The sequence below is a fragment of the Cherax quadricarinatus genome, chromosome 23, assembly GCF_038502225.1.
Source record: "Cherax quadricarinatus isolate ZL_2023a chromosome 23, ASM3850222v1, whole genome shotgun sequence".
Classification (NCBI taxonomy): Eukaryota; Metazoa; Arthropoda; class Malacostraca; order Decapoda; family Parastacidae; genus Cherax; species Cherax quadricarinatus.
The window spans coordinates 37,436,695-37,460,546 of record NC_091314.1 but is presented as its reverse complement, the minus strand read 5'-3'; the positions used below and the strand labels follow the sequence as shown (position 1 = coordinate 37,460,546).

At 39.2% G+C, this 23,852-nt stretch overlaps 1 protein-coding gene across 3 annotated transcripts in view; it reads right to left on the bottom strand.

Moving 5' to 3' along the window:
- LOC128685553 (eukaryotic translation initiation factor 4H) overlaps positions 1-23,852 on the bottom strand; it is a 138,287-nt gene that overhangs the window by 68,624 nt on the left and 45,811 nt on the right. For all 3 annotated transcript variants that reach the window (XR_011392363.1, XM_070088085.1, XM_070088086.1), the window contains exons 4-6: positions 22,553-22,675; positions 15,424-15,693; positions 2,107-2,287 (exon numbers count right to left, since the gene is read on the bottom strand). Coding sequence is in view for 2 of the 3 variants with exons in the window: in XM_070088085.1 (XP_069944186.1) it covers positions 2,139-2,287; positions 15,424-15,693; positions 22,553-22,675 (542 nt within the window). In the remaining variant the exon portion in view is untranslated. The remainder of the gene's footprint in view (positions 1-2,106; positions 2,288-15,423; positions 15,694-22,552; positions 22,676-23,852) is intronic.

Below are 23,852 nucleotides of genomic sequence, written 5' to 3'. Positions count from 1 at the left end.
TATGAAGGATGAGGTTAACCACAGAATTGATGAAGAAAAAAAGGTGAGTGGTGCGTTGAGGTATATGTGGAGACAAAAAAACGTTATCTATGGAGGCAAAGAAGAGATGGATATAGACTCAATGGAGAACATACAGAGTAGAATGACTAAAATGATTTACTGCGTAAGGAATCTCCCGTATGAAGAAAGATTTAAAGCCTTAAATCTCCACTCTCAGGAGAGACTGAGAATGAGGGGAGATATCATTGAAGTGTATAAGTGGATGGCGGGCATAAACAAAGAAGATATTAATAAAGTACTGAGGGTGTCGAACCAGGTAAGAACCAGAAATAATGGATTTAAGTTGGAAAAATTTAGATTTAGAAAGGACATAGGTAAGTACTGGTTTTCTAACAGAGTTGTGGATGCGTGGAACAATCTTCCCAGTAGGGTGATCGAGGCTAGGACCTTGGGTAGCTTTAAAAAGAGATTGGACAAATATGAGTGGAAGGGGCTGGGTTTGATTGGTGTCATTGGGCATGGGAGTAAATTCTTGGGTAGCTTTGGGTAGAGATCGTTTTGATAAGGACCTGCCTTGTATGGGCCAGTAGACCTTCTGCAGTGTTCCTCCATTCTTATATTCTTATGTTATGTTCTTATGAAAGCATAGTGGTACCAACTCTCTTATATGGGTGTGAAGCTTGGGTTGTAAATGCTGCAGCGAGGAGACGGTTGGAGGCAGTGGAGATGTCCAGTCTAAGGGCAATGTGTGGTGTAAATATTATGCAGAAAATTCGGAGTGTGGAAATTAAGAGGTGTGGAGTTAATAACAGTATTAGTCAGAGGGCTGAAGATGGGTTGTTGAGGTGGTTTGGTGATTTAGAGAGGATGGATCAAAGTAGAATGACATGGAGAGCGTACAAATCTGTGGGGGAAGGAAGGCGGGGTAGGGGTTGTCCTCAAAAAGGTTGAAGAGAAGGGGTAAAAGAGGCTTTGTGGGTGAGGGTCTTGGACTTCCAGCAAGCGTGTGTGAGCATGTTAGATAGGAGTGAATGGGGATGAATGGTTTTTGGGACCTGACAAGCTGCTGGAGTGAGCAGGGTAATATTTATTGAAGGTATTGGCAGTTTGGAGGGATATGTTGTGTATCTTTATACGTATATGCTTCTGAACTGTTGTATTCTGAGCACCTCTGCAAAAGCAGTGATAATGTGTGAGTGTGGTGAAAGTGTTGAATGATGATGAAAGTATTTTCTTTTTGGGGATTTTCTTTCTTTTTTGGGTCACTCTGCCTCGGTGGGAGACGGCTGACTTGTTGAAAAAAAAAAAAAATCAAGCAAATCGTTTTTTTTTTTATATAGCCAGACTTGAGTACTGAAAATGGGAAATACAATGCCTGCACTTTAAAGGAGGGGTTTGGGATATTGCTTCTAAACTGTTGTATCTGGGTGCCTCTGCAAAAACAGTGATTATGTATGAATGAGGTGAAAGTGTTGAATGATGATGAAAGTATTTTCTTTTTGGGGATTTTCTTTCTTTTTTAGGTCACCCTGCCTCAGTGGGAGATGGCCGACTTGAGAGAAAAAAAAAGTTTAGGTTTAGAAATGGAGTAATTAATGAGTGGAACAGTCTGCCTAGTGGGGTAATAAAGATAAAACCTTGGATAGTTTCATATATAGATTAGATAAATACATGAATGAGAAGGGTTGCATTTGAGTAGGATTTGCACAACATAAGTTTTTCTTTTTCTTCCCTAAGTTTCTGGTAGAAAACATTTTGAATTAGAACCATTTGTCCCTCAAACATGAGGGTAAAAATATTAAGGATTTTTGTCAAAATATCATGGGTCAACCTATACATGGAGTCAGGTTATACTCGAGTATAAATGGTATCTTTCCAAATATGACACTAGCATTAACATCTCACCCTGGATGATTCTCAAGGCTTTTGTCCAGGAAAACTGAATAAAAGCAAGCAAATAAATTATGAATGGAACTGAAATAGGAAACTGACTGAACTATTAACTACAGAATGTGGATGAAGGAAAACAAAAAAACAAAAATTCCAACCGTACCAGGTTGACAGGCCTAGCACCACAAGCTTGCCAAATGTGTTTCATCTGCTTACCTGCTACAGATGGAATACAGAAAATAATTATTTTAGTCCTTTAATTCATCTCTAGCTTTTTCCTCCCGAGGCTTTGCTCCACCAAATATACTGCTTGTTTGCGAAGTTTCTGCAATCTGGTTTACAGGGTCCTTTTTAGTTCTTGGCAATAATTTCAGTCTTGGCCTCTGAGACAACTCCTCTGGAAATGTAAACCTTTTTGTAATGATCAGAACATTACTGCTGAAGCATCAATATATCAAAGTTCAGAATAGTAGCCCTGACCCTTTATGAGTGTGAAGCATGATATTAAATGTTAAGAGAGGGGAGGAGGGAAGAGGATGAAGATGAAGAGTAGAAACACTTTGCAAAGATCAATTAAGATGTATAGTTTTACACAAAAAATAATTCATGAAAATATTACATTGGAGGGAGGGAGTATGGAAGAAGTGATTTTTTTTTTTTCAACAAGTCGGCCATCTCCCACCGAGGCAGGGTGACCCAAAAAAGAAAGAAAATCCCCAAAAAGAAAATACTTTCATCATCATTCAACACTTTCACTTCACTCACACATTATCACTGCTTTTGCAGAGGTGCTCAGAATACAACAGCTTAGAAGCATATATGTATAAAGATACACAACATATCCCTCCAAACTGCCAATATCCCAAACCCCTCCTTTAAAGTGCAGGCATTGTACTTCCCATTTCCAGGACTCAAGTCCGACTATATGAACATAACCAGTTTCCCTGAATCCCTACACTAAATATTACCCTGCTCACACTCCAACAGATCGTCAGGTCCCAAGTATCATTCGCCTCCATTCACTCCTATCTAACACGCTCATGCACGCTTGCTGGAAATCCAAGCCCCTAGCCCACAAAACCTCCTTTACCCCCTCTTTCCAACCCTTTCGAGGACGACCCCTACCCCTCCTTCCTTCCCCTATAGATTTATATGCTTTCCATGTCATTCTACTTTGATCCATTCTCTCTAAATGACCAAACCACCTCAACAACCCCTCTTCTACCCTCTGACTAATGCTTTTATTAACTCCACACCTTCTCCTAATTTCCACACTAAGAATTTTCTGCATAATATTTACACCACGCATTGCCCTTAGACAGGACATCTCCACTGCCTCCAACCGTCTCCTCGCTGCTGCATTACCACCCAAGCTTCACATCCATATAAGTGTTGGTACTACTATACTTTCATACATTCCCTTCTTTGCCTCCATAGATAACGTTTTTTGACTCCACATATACCTCAATGCACCACTCACCTTTTTTCCCTCATCAATTCTATGATTAACCTCATCCTTCATAAATTCATCCGCTGACACGTCAACTCCCAAGTATCTGAAAACTTTCACTTCTTCCATACTCCTCCTCCCCAATTTGATATCCAATTTTTCTTTATCTAAATCATTTGATACCCTCATCACCTTACTCTTTTCTATGTTCACTTTCAACTTTCTACCTTTACACACATTCTCAAACTCTTCCACTAACCTTTGCGATTTTTCTTTAGAATCTCCCATAAGCACAGTATCATCAGCAAAAAGTAACTGTGTCAATTCCCATTTTGAATTTGATTCCCCATAATTTAATCCCACCCCTCTCCCGAACACCCTAGCATTCACTTCTTTTACAACCCCATCTATAAATATATTAAACAACCATGGTGACATTACACATCCCTGTCTAAGACCTACTTTTACCGGGAAGTATTCTCCCTCTCTTCTACACACCCTAACCTGAGCCTCACTATCCTCATAAAAGCTCTTTACAGCATTTACTAACTTACCACCTATTCCATATACTTGCAACATCTGCCACATTGCTCCTCTATCCACTATCATATGCCTTTTCTAAATCCATAAATGCAATAAAAACTTCCCTACCTTTATCTAAATACTGTTCACATATATGCTTCAATGTAAACACTTGATCTACACATCCCCTACCCACTCTGAAGCCTCCCTGCTCATCCGCAATCCTACATTCTGTCTTACCTCTAATTCTTTCAATTATAACCCTACCGTATACTTTTCCTGGTATACTCAGTAAACTTATTCCTCTATAATTTTTACAATCTCTTTTGTCCCCTTTCCCTTTATATAAAGGGACTATACATGCTCTCTGCCAATCCCTAGGTACCTTCCCCTCTTTCATACATTTATTAAACAAAAGTACCAACCACTCCAACACTATATCCCCCCCTGCTTTTAACATTTCTGTCATGATCCCATCAGTTCCAGCTGCTTTACCCCCTTTCATTCAACGTAATGCCTCACGTACCTCCACCACACTTACATTCTGCTCTTCTTCACTCCTAAAAGATGGTATACCTCCCTGGCCAGTGCATGAAATTACCGCCTCCCTTTCTTCCTCAACATTTAAAAGTTCCTCAAAATATTCTCTCCATCTACCTAATACCTCCCTCTCCCCATCTACTAACTCCCCTACTCTGTTTTTAACTGACAAATCCATACTTTCCCTAGGCTTTCTTAACTTGTTTAACTCACTCCAAAATTTTTTCTTATTTTCACTAAAATTTCTTGACAGTGCCTCTCCCACTCTTTCATCTGCTCTCCTTTTGCACTCTCTTCACCTTTCTTTTACTCTCCATATACTCTGCTCTTCTTATAACACTTCTGCTTCGTAAAAACCTCTCGTAAGCTACCTTTTTCTCTTTTATCACACCCTTTACTTCATCATTCCACCAATCACTCCTCTTTCCTCCTGCCCCCACCCTCCTATAACCACAAACTTCTGCCCCACATTCTAATACTGCATTTTTAAAACTATTCCAACCCTCTTGAACCCCCCCACTACTCATCTTTGCACTAGCCCACCTTTCTGCCAATAGTCGCTTATATCTCGCCCGAACTTCCTCCTCCCTTAGTTTATACACTTTCACCCCCCTCTTACTTGTTGTTGCCACCTTCCTCTTTTCCCATCTACCTCTTACTCTAACTGTAACTACAACTAAATAATGATCCGATATATCAGTTGCCCCTCTATAAACATGTACATCCTGGAGCCTACCCATCAACCTTTTATCCACCAATTCATAATCTAACAAACTACTTTCATTACGTGCTACATCAAAACTTGTATATTTATTTATCTTCTTTTTCATAAAATATGTATTACTTATTACCAAATTTCTTTCTACACATAGCTCAATTAAAGGCTCCCCATTTACATTTACCCCTGGCATCCCAAATTTACCTACTACTCCCTCCATAACACTTTTACCCACTTTAGCATTGAAATCCCCAACCACCATTACTCTCACACTTGATTCAAAACTCCCCACGCATTCACTCAACATTTCCCAGAATCTCTCTCTCTCCTCTACACTTCTCTCTTCTCCAGGTGCATACACGCTTACTATAACCCACTTTTCACATCCAATCTTTATTTTACTCCACATAATCCTTAAATTTATACATTTGTAGTCCCTCTTTTCCTGCCATAGCTTATCCTTCAACATTATTGCTACTCCTTCTTTAGCTCTAACTCTATTTGAAACCCCTGACCTAATCCCATTTATTCCTCTCCATTGAAACTCTCCCACCCCCTTCAGCTTTGTTTCACTTAAAGCCAGGACATCCAGTTTCTTCTCATTCATAACATCTACAATCATCTCTTTCTTATCATTTGCACAACATCCACGCACATTCAGATTTCCCACTTTGACAATTTTCTTATTCTTATTCTTTTTAGTAATCTTTACAGGAAAAGGGGTTACTAGCCCATTGTTCCCGGCATTTTAGTTGACTTTTACAACACGCATGGCTTACGGAGGAAAGATTCTTATTCCACTTCCCCATGGATATAAAAGGAAAAGTAATAAGACCAAGAACTATTAAGATAAAATCAAAGAAAACTCAGATGAGTGTGTATAAATAAACGTGTACATGTATGTGTAGTGTGACCTAAGTGTAAATAGAAGTAGCAAGACATACCTGTAATCTTGCATATTTATGAGACAGACAAAAGACAAAAGCAATCCTACCATCATGTAAAACAATTACAGGCTTCAGTTTTACACTCACTTGGCAGGACGGTAGTACCTCCCTGGGTGGTTGATGTCTACCAACCTATTTAGGAGTAGACTGGTCAGCAGATGGGTTTATGAAGGACGAGGTTAACCATAGAACTGATGAAGGAAAAAAGGGGAGTGGTGTACTGAGGTGTCTGTGGAGACAAAAAACTTTATCCATGGAGGCAAATAAGGGACTGTATGAGAGTATAGTGGTACCAACACTTTTGTGTGTATGAAGCATGGGTTGTGAATGCTACAGGGAGGAGGAGGCTGGAGGCAGTAGAAATGTCATGTCTAAGGGCAATGTGTGGTGTAAATATTATGCAGAGAATTTGCAGTGTGGAAATTAGGTGGTGTTGTGGAGCTACAAAAAGTATTATTCAGAGAGCTGAAGAGGCGTTATTGAGATGGTTTGGTCATTTAGAGAGGATGGAGCACAATGGAATGACTTGGAGGATATATAAATCTGTAGTGGAGGGGAGGAGGGGTAGGGGTCATCCTAGGAAAGGATGGAGGGAGGGAGGGTGGGTGTAAAAGAGGTTTTGTGTGCAAGGGGCCTGGACATGCAGCAGACATATGTGAGTGTGTTAGACAGGAGTGAATGGAGACGAATGGTTTTTGGAACCTGATGAGCTGTTGTAGTGCGAGCAGGGTAATATTCTGAAGGGATTCAGGGAAATTAGTAAGCTGGACTTGAGTCCTGGAGGTGTGAAGTACAATGCCTGCACTTTAAAGGAGGGGTTTGAGACATTGGCTGTTTGAAGTGACATCTAAACTGTCATATTTGGGTACCTCTGCAAAGACAGTGATTATATGTGAATGATGGTGAAACTGTTTCTTTCTTATTTGGGTCACCCTGCTTTGGCGGGAGATGGCCGGTGGTGTATATAAAAAAAGACTGCTAGATAGTATGAATGGCACAAGCAAGGAGCACAGAAAGGTTGTTGAGATAGTTTCATCGAGTAGAATAAACAGAACATGACTGAGTGATAGTATAAACCTGGGAAAACAGAAAAAGGTAGGGATCAGAAGAAGTATTAGAAGTGTGAAAAAGAAATAGAGGAGGGGAGCAAGAACTTTAATATCCAGCAGGCATGATACTCAACCAATACACAAATAACCTACACATAAGAGAATGTGAAGCTTGGGTGGTAAATGCAGCAGCGAGGAGACGGTTGGAGGCAGTGGAGATGTCCTGTCTAAGGGCAATGTGTGGTGTAAATATTATGCAGAAAATTCGGAGTGTGGAAATTAGGAGAAGGTGTGGAGTTAATAAAAGCATTAGTCAGAGGGCAGAAGAGGGGTTGTTGAGGTGGTTTGATCATTTAGAGAGAATGGATCAAAGTAGAATGACATGGAAAACATATAAATCTATAGGGGAAGGAAAGAGGGGTAGGGGTCGTCCTCGAAAGGGTTGGAAAGAGGGGGTAAAGGAGGTTTTGTGGGCGAGGGGCTTGGACTTCCAGCAAGCGTGCATGAGTGTGTTAGATAGGAGTGAATGGAGACGAATGATACTTGGGACCTGACGATCTGTTGGAGTGTGAGCAGGGTAATATTTAGTGAAGGGATTCAGGAAACCGGTTATTTTCATATAGTCGGACTTGAGTCCTGGAAATGGGAAGTACAATGCCTGCACTTTAAAGGAGGGGTTTGGGATATTGGCAGTTTGGAGGGATATGTTGTGTATCTTTATACGTATATGCTTCTAAACTGTTGTATTCTGAGCACCTCTGCAAAAGCAGTGATAATGTGTGAGTGTGGTGAAAGTGTTGAATGATGATGAAAGTATTTTCTTTTTGGGGATTTTCTTTCTTTTTTGGGTCACCCTGCCTCGGTGGGAGACGACCGACTTGTTAAAAAAAAAAAAAAAAAAAAAAAATAAGAGAATGAGAATGAGACAATAGAACTCTAGTGATTCAAGGGGTTTTGTGTGCTGTAGAAGTGTGAGCAATATAATATAGAGTTTAATGTATATCTGCTAGCCAGATTTAAGTAATGATGTCTGGGAAGAACAATGCTTGCACTTTAAAAGTGAGATAGGGAATGCAAGAGATGGTAAAACGTTTTTCTTCAGGTTGCCCTACCTCTTTGTGAACAGCAATAATATTTTTTTATAAAACTCTACAGAACTCTCTAGTTTCTAAAGCTCCAGGGAGGTTAACAAAACAACTTTGATGTCACAAGCCATAATTTGAAACAATATTTAAACTATGATGTCACAAGCCATAATTTGAAACAATATTTAATGTTTTTTAATCTTATTAAACAAGAATCATTATTTCAGGACATGCAATACATTTAAGATAATGAAAAACATGCTACATAAAGAACATACAATGTGATAAAATATTAGTTTTTAACATGCAAACCCTTTCCCACTGAGGAAGGAGTAACAAAAACAACAAAATTCAGCAATTGAATGAATGTATGGCAAATGTGTTTCCAGTTTTTTTTCTTTTGAGGGGCAGGGGGTTGGCAACCCTACCTTGGAGGGAGATGGCCTGTGTTAAAAACAAAACAAAACAAAAAACAAAAACACAATAGCCAGACTTGAGTCTTGGAGATGGGAAGCACAGTGCCTGCACTAGAGGCATGGGAATATTGCAGTTTGAAGGGGCATCTGAGCTATGGTGTTGGCACCTCTGGCAAGATGATGATGAAGAATGACAGTGATTGGGGGGGGAGGGACCCTACCTCGGTGGGAGATGACCACAAGCCTTTCGGCATCAGGATAGAGAAATGTTAAAAAAAGCTGCTCACGACATGTTAAACCAAACTTGGAACATACAGTTGTGGTATGGTGTCTGCTGATAAGAAAAACAAACATAGCAACTTCTTTTATTTTTCATTCACTCCATCATTGTCTTGCCAGAAGTGAGTGGATACAACAGCTCAGATCCTGCAAACAGCAAATACACCAACCATCCGACTTATGACCGGATTCGGTTCCGAGAAACCGGTCGCAAGTCGAAATGGTCGTAAGTCGAACTTTACTACTGAATATCAACAAAACATTTTTGTAATGACTTTATTTTATTGTTTTATTTTGGTATTTCACGTTTTACTTTACTTTTTATGCTGTTAGTACTATATTTTATACTGTAAGGTTTAGGATAAACACTTTATACAACACAAATAGTTGTTTATTTCCCAGAAATTTGGCATAAAAAACACAGTCGTAAGAAAAGTGGTCGTAAGTCGAGCAGGTCGTAAGTCGGATGGTAGGTGTATCCCCAGTCCTCCTTGAGTACAGGCACTGTGCGTACTTCCCTCCTCCAGGACTTAAGTCTGTTAACTGGTTTCCCTGAATCCTTTCACAAAATGTTACACTGCTCACACTCTAACAGCTCGTCAAGGCCCAAAGCATTTGCCTTCACTCACTCCTACCTTAACGTGCTCACATGTGCCTACTGGATGTCCAAGCCTCTTGCATATAAAAATGCCTTTAGCTCCTCCTTCCTTTCCTAGAACAAACCCTGCCTTCCCTCCACTACAGATAGATACACCCTCCAAGTCATCCTATTTTGCTTTATCCTCTCTAGATGACCAAATCACCCCAACAACCCCTCCTCAGCCCTCTGGATAATACTTTTAGTAACTCCACACCTACTCCTAATCTCCAAACTACAAATTCTCTGCATAATATTTACATCACACAGTGCCCTCAGACACATCGACAGTGCTTCCAACCTCCTCCTCCTCCTCATTGCAACATTCACGACCCATACTTCACACCCATATAAGTGCTGGAACCACTATACTCTCATACATTTTCCTCTTTACCTCCACGTTTATAGAGGGGCAACTGACATATCAGATAACTATTTAGTTGTAGCTACAGTTAGAGTAAGAGGAAGATGGGAAAAGAGGAAAATGGCAACAACAAGTAAGAGGGAGGTGAGAGTGTATAAACTAAGGGAGGAGAAAGTTCGGGTGAGATATAAGCAACTATTGGCAGAAAGGTGGACTGGTGCAAATATGAGCAGGGGGGGGGGGGGGGGGTTGAAGAGGGTTGGAATAGTTTTAAAAATGCAGTATTAGAATGTGGGGCAGAAGTTTGTGATTATAGGAGGGTGGGTGCAGGAGGAAAGAGGAGTGATTGATGGAATGATGAAGTAAAGGTTATGATAAGAGAAAAAGGAGGGGTGTTTATGTTGCAGTTTAAAAACTGTAGTGTAAAGCACCCTTCTGGCAAGACAGTGATGGAGTGAATGATGGTGAAAGTCTTTCTTTTTCGGGCCACCCTGCCTTGGTGGGAATCGGCCGGTGTGATAATAAAATAAAAATAAGAGAAAAAGTTAGCTTATGAGAGGTTTTTACAAAGCAGAAGTGTTATAAGAAGAGTAGAGTATATGGAGAGTAAAAGAAAGGTGAAGAGAGTGGTGAGAGAGTACAAAAGGAGAGCAGATGATAGAGTGGGAGAGGCAATGTCAAGAAATTTTAATGAAAATAGGGAAAATTTTTGGAGTTAAACATGATAAGAAAGCCTAGGGAACAAATGAATTTCTCAGTTTAAAACAGAGTAGGGGAGTTAGTAGATGGGGAGAGGGAGGTTTTGGGTAGATGGCGAGAATATTTTGAGGAACTTTTAAATGTCGACGAAGAAAGGGAGGCGGTAATTTCATGCACTGGACAGGGAGGTATACCATCTTTTAGGAGTGAAGAAGAATAGAATGTGAGTGTGGGGGAGGTGCGTGAGGCATTACTAGAATGAAAGGGGGTAAAGCAGCTGGAACTGACGGGATCATGACAGAAATGTTAAAAGCAGGGGGGGATATAGTGTTGGAGTGGTTGGTATTTTTGTTTAATAAATGTATGAAAGAGGGGAAGGTACCTAGAGATTGGCAGAGAGCATGTATAGTCCCTTTATATAAAGAGAAGGAGGACAAAATATATTGTAAAAATTATAAAGGAATAAGTTTACTGAGTATACCAGGAGAAGTGTACGGTAGGGTTATAATTGAAAGAATCAGAGGCAAGACAGAATGTAGGATTGCGGATGAGCAAGGAAGTTTTAGAGTGGGTAGGGGATGTGAAGCATATATGTGAACAGTATTTAGATAAAGGTAGGGAAGTTTTTTATTGCATTTACAGATTTAGAAAAGGCATATGATAGAGTGGATAGGGGAGCAATGTGGCAGATGTAGCAAGTATATGGAATAGGTGGTAAGTTACTAAATCCTGTAAAGAGTTTTTATGAGGATAGTCAGGCTCAGGTTAGGGTGTGTAGAAGAGAGGGAGACTACTTCCCGGTAAAAGTAGGTCTTAGACGGATGTGTAATGTCACCATGATGGTTTAATATATTTATAGGTGGGGTTGTAAAAGAAGTAAATGCTAGGGTGTTCGGGAGAGGGGTGGGATTAAATTATGGGGAATCAAATACAAAATGGGAATTGACACAGTTGCTTTTTGCTGATGATACTGTGCTTATGGGAGATTCTAAAGAAAAATTGCAAAGGTTAGTGGACGAGTTTGGGAGTGTGTGTAAAGGTAGAAAGTTGAAAAGGAACATAGAAAAGAGTAAGGTGATGAGGGTATCAAATGATTTAGATAAAGAAAAATTGGATATCAAATTGGGGAGGAGGAGTATGGAAGCAGTGAATGTTTTCAGATACTTGGGAGTTGACGTGTCGGCGGAAGGATTTATGAAGGATGAGGCTAATCATAGAATTGATGAGGGAAAAAAGGTGAGTGGTGCGTTGATGTATATGTGGAGACAAAAAACATTATCTATGGAGGCAAAGAAGGGAATGTATGAAAGTATAGTAGTACCAACTCTCTTATATGGGTGTGAAGCTTGGGCTGTGAATGCAGCAGCGAGGAGGCGGTTGGAATCAGTGGAGATGTCCTGTCTAAGGGCAATGTGTGGTGTAAATATTATGCAGAAAATTCGGAGTGTGGAAACTATGAGAAGGTGTGAAGTTAATAAAAGTATTAGTCAGAGGGCTGAAGAGGGGCTGTTGAGGTGGTTTGGTCATTTAGAGAGAATGGATCAAAGTAGAATGACATGGAGAGCATTTAAATCTGTAGGGGAAGGAAGGCGGGGTAGGGGTCATCCTCGAAAAGGTTGGAAGGAAGGGGTAAGGGAGGTTTTGTGAGCGAGGGGCTTGGACTTCCAGCAGGCGCGCGTGAGCGTGTTCGATAGGAGTGAATGGAGACGAATGGTATTTGGGACCTGACGATCTGTTGGAGTGTGAGCAGGGTAATATTTAGTGAAAGGATTCAGGGAAACCGGTTATTTTTATATAGCTAGACTTGAGCGTTCACATAACCACATAAGATTAAAAAGAAAAAATGAGAAAGAATAGATAAGGAAGATTTCTTAACATTAGCGAAGATAACAAGAGGCCATAGTTAAAACTGAAAAAGAGTTGGTGCCAAAATAATACAAGAAAGTTGTTCTTCCCAAATGCTTAGAAGAACGGAATTGGTGTAAAAAAAAAGTAGGTCGTCAAAGATAAAACCATAAACATAACTTTCTTCCTTTAGCTACAAAAAATGTTGTTATTCACAGCTCACAAATTGGATAATTTTTTTTTTTTTTTCAACAAGTCGGCCGTCTCCCACCGAGGCAGGGTGACCCAAAAAAAGAAAGAAAATCCCCAAAAAGAAAATACTTTCATCATCATTCAACACTTTCACCACACTCGCACATTATCACTGTTTTTGCAGAGGTGCTCAGAATACAACAGTCTAGAAGCATACACATATAAAGATACACAACATATCCCTCCAAACTGCCAATATCCCAAACCCCTCCTTTAAAGTGCAGGCATTGTACTTCCCATTTCCAGGACTCAAGTCCGACTATATGAAAATAACCGGTTTCCCTGAATCCCTTCACTAAATATTACCCTGCTCACACTCCAACAGATCGTCAGGTCCCAAGTACCATTCGTCTCCATTCACTCCTATCTAACACGCTCACGCACGCTTGCTGGAAGTCCAAGCCCCTTGCCCACAAAACCTCCTTTACCCCCTCTCTCCAACCCTTTCGAGGACGACCCCTACCCCGCCTTCCTTCCCCTATAGATTTATATGCTTTCCATGTCATTCTACTTTGATCCATTCTCTCTAAATGACCAAACCACCTCAACAACCCCTCTTCTGCCCTCTGACTAATACTTTTATTAACTCCACACCTTCTCCTAATTTCCACACTCCGAATTTTCTGCATAATATTTACACCACACATTGCCCTTAAACAGGACATCTCCACTGCCTCCAACCGTCTCCTCGCTGCTGCATTTACCACCCAAGCTTCACACCCATATAAGAGTGTTGGTACTACTATACTTTCATACATTCCCTTCTTTGCCTCCATAGATAACGTTTTTTGACTCCACATATACCTCAATGCACCACTCACCTTTTTTCCCTCATCAATTCTATGATTAACCTCATCCTTCATAAATCCATCCGCCGACACGTCAACTCCCAAGTATCTGAAAACATTCACTTCTTCCATACTCATCCTCCCCAATTTGATATCCAATTTTTCTTTATCTAAATCATTTGACACCCTCATCACCTTACTCTTTTCTATGTTCACTTTCAACTTTCTACCTTTACACACATTCCCAAACTCATCCACTAACCTTTGCAATTTTTCTTTAGAATCTCCCATAAGCACAGTATCATCAGCAAAAAGTAACTGTGTAAATTCCCATTTTGAATTTGATTCCCCATAATTTAATCCCACCCCTCTCCCGAACACCCTAGCATTTACTTCCTTTACAACCCTATCTATAAATATATTAAACAACCATGGTGACATTACACATCCCTGTCTAAGACCTACTTTTACCGGAAAGTAGTCTCCCTCTCTTCTACACACCCTAACCTGAGCCTCACTATCCTCATAAAAACTCTTTACAGCATTTAATAACTTACCACCTATTCCATATACTTGCAACATCTGCCACATTGCTCCTCTATCCACTCTATCATATGCCTTTTCTAAATCCATAAATGCAATAAAAACTTCCCTATCTATATCCAAATACTGTTCACATATATGCTTCAATGTAAACACCTGATCTACACATCCCCTACCCACTCTGAAACCTCCTTGCTCATCTGCAATCCTACATTCTGTCTTATCTCTAATTCTTTCAATTATAACCCTACCGTACACTTTTCCTGGTATACTCAGTAAGCTTATTCCTCTATAATTTTTACAGTCTCTTTTGTCCCCTTTCCCTTTATATAAAGGGACTATACATGCTCTCCGCCAATCCCTAGGTACCTTCCCCTCTTTCATACATTTATTAAACAAAAGTACCAACCAAATTGGATAAATCTTTAGATAATATATCTGGCTATTACTGTGACTTGATAATGGTGTAGTACAGACCAAAGTGGTATTTTATGATTTATCTGCAATTTGCAGATTGTGAATTGTTCCAGCCATAGTACTGATATTTCTAATTTTCTTCAAATGAGTTACAGCCTCTTCTCAGTTAGCGACGTACTCGTTTACCAACAACTCGGACTTATGACAGGCTCTCTAACCAGTGTTCATACCTAAACAATGTATATTAGAGCTGATTTTCTCTATTCTGATTATTACAGTATACAGCACATTACTGTATAAACATTTAAAAATATACCAGAAATGTTATAAATGGTACAAAGGTGATATTAAAACAATATCAGAAATGGATGACACAAACTCACTACCATTATAGTATGCTCCTCACTTAGCGATGAATTCGTTTACTGACATGGTCTTAGGAATGGAACTCCATCGTTAAGTGAGGAGAGGCTGTACTACATAAAGAGGATTAGTTGAGGAATCTTTTAAATTAATTTTATTCTTTAAATGTTGTAGCCATTGGCAATCAATGCTACCTAAATACTTTTTGCCTAATATAAATACCAAGACTACCCAAATACAAGGACTAGCTGCAAGAAACCAGTATCATCATATTAACATAATGCAAAAGTGAAAGCTTTACACTCATTTGTTAAATTTATTTAACATTTACTTAAATAATTCACTGAAATGCATGCTGGTGCTGCGAGCTCATTTTGCCAGTTTTAACATAGCTGCATTGCACTAAACAATGAAAAACATTCCAATCTACTATGCATATACGTATAGAAAAGATTTTGGGCGAGGGTAAGTGGTGAGCCCACCACCCACTAATCAAGTGATTAAGTGATGTAAACAGCCTCTCATCCTCCATGACAGAGATAATCAGAGACTGAGCTAGGGAACTGTATGTGCATACGTGAACAGTGAAAAATCTAGGAAAACAATATAAGTAACTTACCTGGATCTGGTTCTTTGAAATCATCAAAGTTACGAGACCGATCACTATCTCTACGGTCCCGTCTCATATAACCTTCACCTCGTCCACCACGGTCCCCACTAAGTGATCCAGGTGGTCCACCACGACTTCTCCCAGCAAAGCTTCCTCGCTCACCTCCACCTCGGTCAGATCCTCCTCGCTCATCAAATCCACCATATCTACCACCTGTGCCACCAACAAAGCCTGCTCGCCCACCTCTTCCACCTCGGTCATCATCCCTTCTATAACGACCTGATTTAAAGACATATAAGCTACATTACAAATATAAATTATGGGAAGTTCACATACAGAACTAGCAACCTAAACAAGAAATCATTAATACACACATCTTTTAACACAGACTGCCTTTTGGATATTCGGCCTTTTCCAACCAGCTGAAGAAAAGTGCATTCCCAGGTACTTATACGCTGCTGTTGGTTGCAGGGTTTGCACCTGAGCACCATATAATTCTGTCTTATGCATTGTATCCACATACCATTTCTTTGTTCTCGGTACCATTCTTAGTTTTAAAGTGGCACACTTCTGTGGATTTATCTCCAGCTCTAACACTTCCAACTGCCTCAGAAAAAGCTGTAACTGTGCACTGAGGCCTTGCTCGGACTCAGCTACCAACACCACATCATCAGCAGAAGCAAAGGTGGACACTTTTGACTCAGCCTCAGCTATTGGCCATCCAATCTGCTCATTTAAGGTCAAAAGGGCTTCATTCATTACTATATTGAAGAGAATACATGAGAGGGGGTCCCCTTGTTTTACCCCTCTACCCACTCTCCCCTCTCTCCCCAATACATCCGTTGTTGCATCAACATAAGTAGACATAATATAGTTGATCACCAATGGGGCGCATTATGTACTTGTAATGCCCTTCGTACAGAATAATGATTTACTGAGTCGTAGGCCTTCTTAAACATCTAAAAACTACCATCCTGCCAAGCGAGTGTAAAACGGAAGCCTGTAATTGTTTTACATGATGGTAGGACTGCTGGTCCTAGGTAGTAGGTTGGTAAACAGCAACCGCCCAGGGAGGTACTACCGTAGGACTGCTGTCCTAGGTAGTAGGTTGGTAGACAGCAACCGCCCAGGGAGTACTACCGTCCTGCCAAGTGATGTAAAACGAAAGCCTGTAATTGTTTTACATGATGGTAGGATTGCTAGTGTCTTTTTTCTGTCTCATGAACATGCAAGATTTCAGGTACGTCTTGCTACTTCTACTTACACTTAGGTCACACTACACATACATGTACAAGCACATATATACACACCCCTCTGGGTTTTCTTCTATTTTCTTTCTAGTTCTTATTCTTGTTTGTTTCCTCTTATCTCCATGGGGAAGTGGAACAGAATTCTTCCTCCGTAAGCCATGCGTGTTGTAAGAGGCGACTAAAATGCCGGGAGCAAGGGGCTAGTAACCTCTTCTCCTGTATATATTACTAAATGTAAAAGGAGAAACTTTCGTTTTTCCTTTTGGGCCACCCCGCCTTGGTGGGATACAGCCGGTGTGTTGAAAGAAAGAAAGGATTGCTGGTGTCTTTTGTCTGTCCCATAAACATGCAAGATTTCAGAAGTATTCCTTGTATAAAGTGTTACTAGACCAAAGTGGTAATACAAGAGGAAAATAAAAATTTTGCAGTAATTTATACTGCATACTGTATTTCGAGTGAAGGAATGTTGGACTATGTATTTCATCATGTTTAAAGTACTAAAACACTTTGAAGTACATCTAATATCATAAACTAGCTTACACAGAGCTAGACATTATCAACAGCAAAAGAAAATGCAAAGCTATCATAATTTAGCATCAAACTGTAAAATGTAAACATCACTGAAAGTGAACATGGAAAAGAGTAAGGTGATGAGGCTATCAAATGATTTAGATAAAGAGAAATTGGATATTAAATTGGAGAGGAGGAGTATGGAAGAAGTGAATGTTTTCAGATATTTGGGAGTTGACGTGTCAGCGGATGGATTTATGAAGGATGAGGTTAACCACAGAATTGATGAAGAAAAAAAGGTGAGTGGTGCGTTGAGGTATATGTGGAGACAAAAAACGTTATGTATGGAGGCAAAGAAGAGAATGTATGAAAGTATAGTGGTACCAACACTCTTATAGGGGTGTGAAGCTTGGGTTGTAAATGCTGCAGCAAGGAGACGGTTGGAGGCAGTGGAGATGTCCTGTCTAAGGGCAATGTGTGGTGTAAATATTATGCAGAAAATTCGGAGTGTGGAAATTAGGAGAAGGTGTGGAGTTAATAAAAGTATTAGTCAGAGGACTGAAGAGGGGTTGCTGAGGTGGTTTGGTCATCTGGAGAGAATGGATCAAAGTAGAATGACAGGGAAAGCGTATAAATCTGTAGGGAAAGGAAGGCGGGGTAGCGGTTGTCCTCGTAAAGATTGGAGGGAGGGGGTAAAGGAGGTTTTAGTGGGCAAGGGGCTTGGACTTCCAGCAAGCGTGCACAAGCGTGTTAGATAGGAGTGAATGGAGACGAATGGTATTTGGGACCTGACGAGCTGTTGGAGTGTGAGCAGGGTAATATTTAGTCAAGGGATTCAGGGAAACCTGTTATTTTTATATAGCTGGACTCGAGTCCTGGAAATGGGAAACACAATGCCTGCACTTTAAAGGAGGGGTTTGGGATATTGGCAGTTTGGAGGGATATGTTGTGTATTTTTAAACGTATTTACTTCTAAACTGTCGTATTCTGAGCACCTCTGCAAAAACAGTGATTGTGTGTGAGTGAGGTGAAGGTGTTGAATGATGAAAGTTTTTTCTTTTTGGGGATTTTCTTTCTTTTTGGATCACCCTGCCTCGGTGGGAGATGGACGGCTTGTTAAAAAAAAAAAAAAATCACAAAGCATTTATGCCGTTCTTGCCAATGAGTGATCATTTTTTGCCAGCTTTAACACACTAAAATCTTAAGCTTTCATCCAATTTTCCTCCATTTTGTTTCAGACTAGTTTAGAAAAGTCTTTCAAAATGTAAGATTTTTTTTTTTTTTCAAAATTCTGCCCCACACACAGGAAATTTTATTTCTGGGTATACCAGAGTTAAAGGGTTAGTTCATATGGACGACACTTGTCAAAAGACTTATAACTGATTAATTAGGCTAAGAAAAATTATTTCAGGGTGAATTTTAACAATTAAAATATTCATCAAATGTTACTATATCTGGACGTGATATGACTTAAATGTGGGGGAGAACCTTGAGTTTTCCCTGAGGTACGTTTATTGTCTTCTCTGAGGATGAGCGTCCCCAGTCCAGTTATAGAGGTAGTACCTCTTTATTTAAATAAAAAAATATCATTTCAGATGCACAGTCAAGGTCCAATAAAACAGACCCCTATAAAACAGATGTTGATTAAAACAGGCAAAAAATCTGGCCAGACAACCCCCAATCCTAGTGTCTCCCAGTATCACAAATATGAAAAAAAAAAAATTATTTTGTCTTATGAAATGACAATGAATCTTTTCTCGATGCTAATAACACCAACAGTACAAAATTTGATGGAAAACTTACGGAATTATGCTCTCGCAAAGTTAGCGATCTCGGCGATATTTACGAATCGGCAATTACATCCACTTTGAGCCCTATTTTTGGCTAATTCCATTGTTCCAGCCGACCAAACTCATAACTATTTCTTTAGAACTCCATTTGTTCTATTGACTGAGTACAAGAAACCACCCATTTACCAATTTCAACTACCCAAAAGTGCTCAGAAATTGGCAATTTGGCCAATTTCATGCAAATTAAAAAATATACCAATTTCAAAATAGGGTCCAGTTTCTATTTTGAATTTTTATTCACACAAAAAATAGAAGATTTACTAATATGCAGACTACTGCAGTATTGTAATAATTGTATAAATAATGCCAACCCATTCGTGATTGCATATTAGAATGGCTAGTTAGACATTTATTGGACAACAATGTCATTTGTTTACTCTTGAACATCAGCAAAAATCGAACATTTCTGCAACTTTGAGTAACACTTCAAGGTCCTTTTCATAGTGAAACCAATCAAAATCGTCTCTATTTCTATAATGTCTTCCATTCCATCAAATGAGACCAATAAAATGAGAATACAACGGTAAATATTAAACAAAAATAAACCTCAAAGTCGGCATTTTAATCCAAAAACACGGTTGGAGTTTTTTTTTTCTCATTATGCACTGCGTGCTGCAGGATTTTTTTTATACTGTGTACATTGACCACACAGACCCATTCTCTCACATGTGGGGCAACCAGCTTTCTCCCACTTGATTTGAAGCCGCTAGAATTTTTAAGTATATGTATGTCAAACACATTGACTCGTAAGACGTATACATACTTGTACGACCGAAACAGTCAAAGGGTTAAAATGGCTACAAAGTGGACCAAATCCACTATTTTAAACAGCTATCAGATCCAGGCGTGCATTCGATAAAATGGAACTCCTTAAACACAAGTTTGCATTACTCAAAGTTTATCCTAGATACGTCCACTTTCATTGTTCCTGGGAAGCAGGGCTAGACAATTTTCCCTGGGATTTACTGTGCTTTTAATAATTTTATTAAAGTACCTTATACAGTGTTATTAGCATGTAACCGTAACTGTTAAGCAGCTTAACAGATACTTGAATTAATAAGGAAGCTGGAGGTTGGCACTTCAGTGGCACCCAGGTATATGAGTAGTATGGCTTACACAATATGCTATGAAATAAGAGTACATAACAGCCTAAAAGGTTTTTTTTAGTTACTCTAAGGAAGTGTAAGAAAATGGTTGAAGCAGCGCTCCATAAATGGTATGCTCAACAGTGTGCTGCTGGTGTTAATATTCGTTCTGTTGAGAATCAGTGCACCAAACAAATTAAGCTGGATTCATTCTTTAAACCTGTTCCTCATTCTACATCTCCCAAACCATCTACCAGTAAGCTGAGCCATCTCTTCAGCCATTTACATCTGCTGAACCATCTAAATCTCCTACACCATCTACCTGTCTGTGTCCCACACCATCTACAATGTTACTGCTGGAGCTTCACAGCTCCACTGACTCAGAATAAATTATTCTGGGTCCCCACTAGACCACATAAGAATACTGTACTGTACTGTACATCTGTAAGCTCATCTATCCATCAGAAAAGGTAAGAAAAATTACTGTATTGTACTCTTCTGTATTAAGAACATTAAGTAGGAAGGCAAATGGCAGCAGACCTACTTGCCCATGCTATGCAAGTCCAACTCACACCCCTTATGTACTTGTCTAACCTATTTTTAAAGATACTCAAGGTTTTTACTTTAATGATGCTACTCAGTAGTTTGTGCCACTTATTCACAGCTCCACCAAACCAATGCTTTCCTATATTCTAGTTTCACTGTTTACTTAGTTAAGCAGTGTTAACCATGATGCACTATGTGGATTTGCCTGGCCTCAAATTTTTCTTCAAAGACATGAAGTTGCAGAAGACCAAGAGTTGTACTGAGGTCAAAAATACTGGCTGGTGGTGGCACATCCGAAGACAAAAAATATTGCAAGTACTACAATGTCTGACAATCATAACTTGTGCAATTAACCCTTTCAGGGTCGACAGGACCTCTCCCAGACTTGTTCTCAGGGTCGACAAATTTAAAAAAAAAAAAAAATATCTTATGAAAAGATAGATAATCTTTTCATAAGAAAATGACACCAAAAGTATGAAATTTGATGGAAAACTTACAGAATTATGCTCTTGCGAAGTCAGCGGTCTCGACAATGTTTATGCATCGGCGATTTTGCCCACCTTGAGCCCTATTTTCGGCCAATTCCAGTGTACTAGTCAACAAAAATCATAACTATTTCGCTAGAACTCCATTTTTTTCTATCGAATGAGTACAAGAAACCACCCATTTACCGATTTCAACTATTCAATTAAGTGGTCAGAATTTATCAATTTTGCCAATTTCATACAAATTTCAAAAGATGCCAATTTCCAAATAGGGTCCAGAATAAACAAGACATTCATGGCACTAAAATAACATTTCTTCTGTTCATTATTCACGTCCCCACGCCCCTCTTACATTCTTTTGCTTTCCACTTTGAATTTTAATTCTCACAAAAAAACAGAAGATTTACTGTTATGCAGACTACTGCATTAGTGTAGAAATAGTATAAATAATATCAGCTCAATTGTGAAAGAATATTAGACTCACCAGTTGACGTGTATTGGACGCTTAGCATGATTTGTTTACTTCTGAACTTTCGCAAAAATCGAAGATTTCTGCTACTTTGAGCTCAATTTCAAGGTACTTTTCATTGTAAAACCAATCAAAATCGTCTCAATTTCTGTAATATGTCTTCCATTCTATAAAATGAGACAAGGAAAACTAGAATACCATCATAAATACCATACGAAAATACAGTAAAAAGTCACTGTTTTAAACCAAAAACACTGTCAAAGTTTTTTTTTTCTCATTATGCAATGTGTGCTGTAGGATTTTTTTTCATATTGTGCACGCTGACCACACAGACCCATTCTTTCATATGTAGGCCTACCAGCTTTCTCTCACTAAATCTGAGGGCGCTAGAATTTAGGCGTACTAGTACGTCAAAAACCCTGGTGCGTAAGCCGTACTAGTAAGTCAGAAACCCTGAAAGGGTTAACCATGATTCACTGTGAGGATCTGCCTTGCCTTAGGTTTTTCACAGGCATGAAGAGGTTGTAGAGGACCCAAAAAGTTGTGTTGAGGTCAAAAAATTGGCAAGTGGTGTATATGAAGGCATGAAAAATTGTGCATTCTAGTATGTTTAACTCACTGACATCATCTGTGTACTAGTACATGAGATCCAGTAAAAAGGTTAAGCATTCATAACTAATGCAACAGAGGGAGAGAAAGGAAAAGGAGAGGAAAATGGTACATGTTAAAAAAAATAACGAAAATAGCAATAGAATGTTATAGCTCAGAAGCACATCTCCAATTATGGATGTCTGTGAGAAAAGAGATTTCAAGTTTAGAGCAATCAATTTGTGAAAAATTTCAGGAAAGCATTAGTACTGTAGGGAGAGGACCAGCTGAATGTTTGAAATTTCAATAATTCACATTACATCACAATTACTGTCATCAACAAAATCATATTTACCAAAGTCATCCGCAGCATCTCGTCTTCCTCGAAAATCATTCATGTCCCCACCACCTCTTCCACCAGCTCGCCCCCTGCCACGGCCACGATCAAATCCTCCTCCTCTCTCACCACGCCGTGACTCTTCAAGAATACAGCATTAAAGTTAGCAAACTCATTCACAAATTTAAGGTATTGAGCATTACATTATTCATCTGCTAGTTATTGTTCTCTTAGCATTACATTAATCATTATACCAATGACAATTGTTACTGTACTCAAAGTGAAAAGTAATGTGTTGAAATGAAAGTACAGTATAACAAATTCAAATTCATTTATTTCTTTGCAAGTAGTACATTAAGATTATATTTTTAAAATGATGGGCTGCAGTGCAAAGAGAGCCTCTATTATGCCTTGGCATCATGGGCTGAGGTAATTTAATGGCATACTGACTACTTATCACTAAAGAAATTATCATAGTTGTACAATAGTTCTATTAATAAGTGAACCTAATTTATACAAAACAAAAGATATAGTATTCATGTATTCAAAAATGCTTTTTATGAAACATGATTCAGTAGTAGTTTACAGTATGAGACTGCTACAATTTGGTGAAGGGTAATACTAGTTTTGGTAGGTATGTATACTTCTATGTGGCAATTTGTCAATATATGAGCTTGGTTGTCTAATTATGAAGTTTTAAGATTTAGGCAATTGGTAGATTTATTGGTAGTGTTAAATACTGAGTATTGAGTATTTAGTCTAGGGTGATCAAGTGGCTTTTGATAAGTCTTAAATTGATTTTCAGACCGGGTTACTTTGGTATTTTCTGATAATAAATTCCAAATATTGGGGCCCTTTATGTGCATAGAGCTTTTACACAGTGTGATATGGACATGGGGTACATCAAAAAGAGATCTGTGTCTTGTGTTATGGTCGTGTGTCCTGTTTAGATTGGTGAGGAAAAGTTTGAGTGGAGGGTTTATGTCGGCGTGTATTGTTCTATGTATGTAGTAGGCACATGAATAAGTATGGATCTTCTTAATGGTGAGCAGATTTAGACTTCTGAACATTGGTGGAGTATGCTGTCAGGAGTGGGAATGTGTTATCATTCTGACTGTTGCCTTTTGCTGGTTATTAGTGGTCTTAGGTGATTTAATGTTGTTGATCCCCATACACAAATTCCATATGTGAGATAAGAGTAGATGAGTGAATGATACAGTGCAAGGAGAGCTGATTGTGGAGCATAGTATCGTATCTTTGACAGTATGCCTACAACCTTAGAAATTTTCTTGGTTATTTGTTGTATATGTGTCTGGAA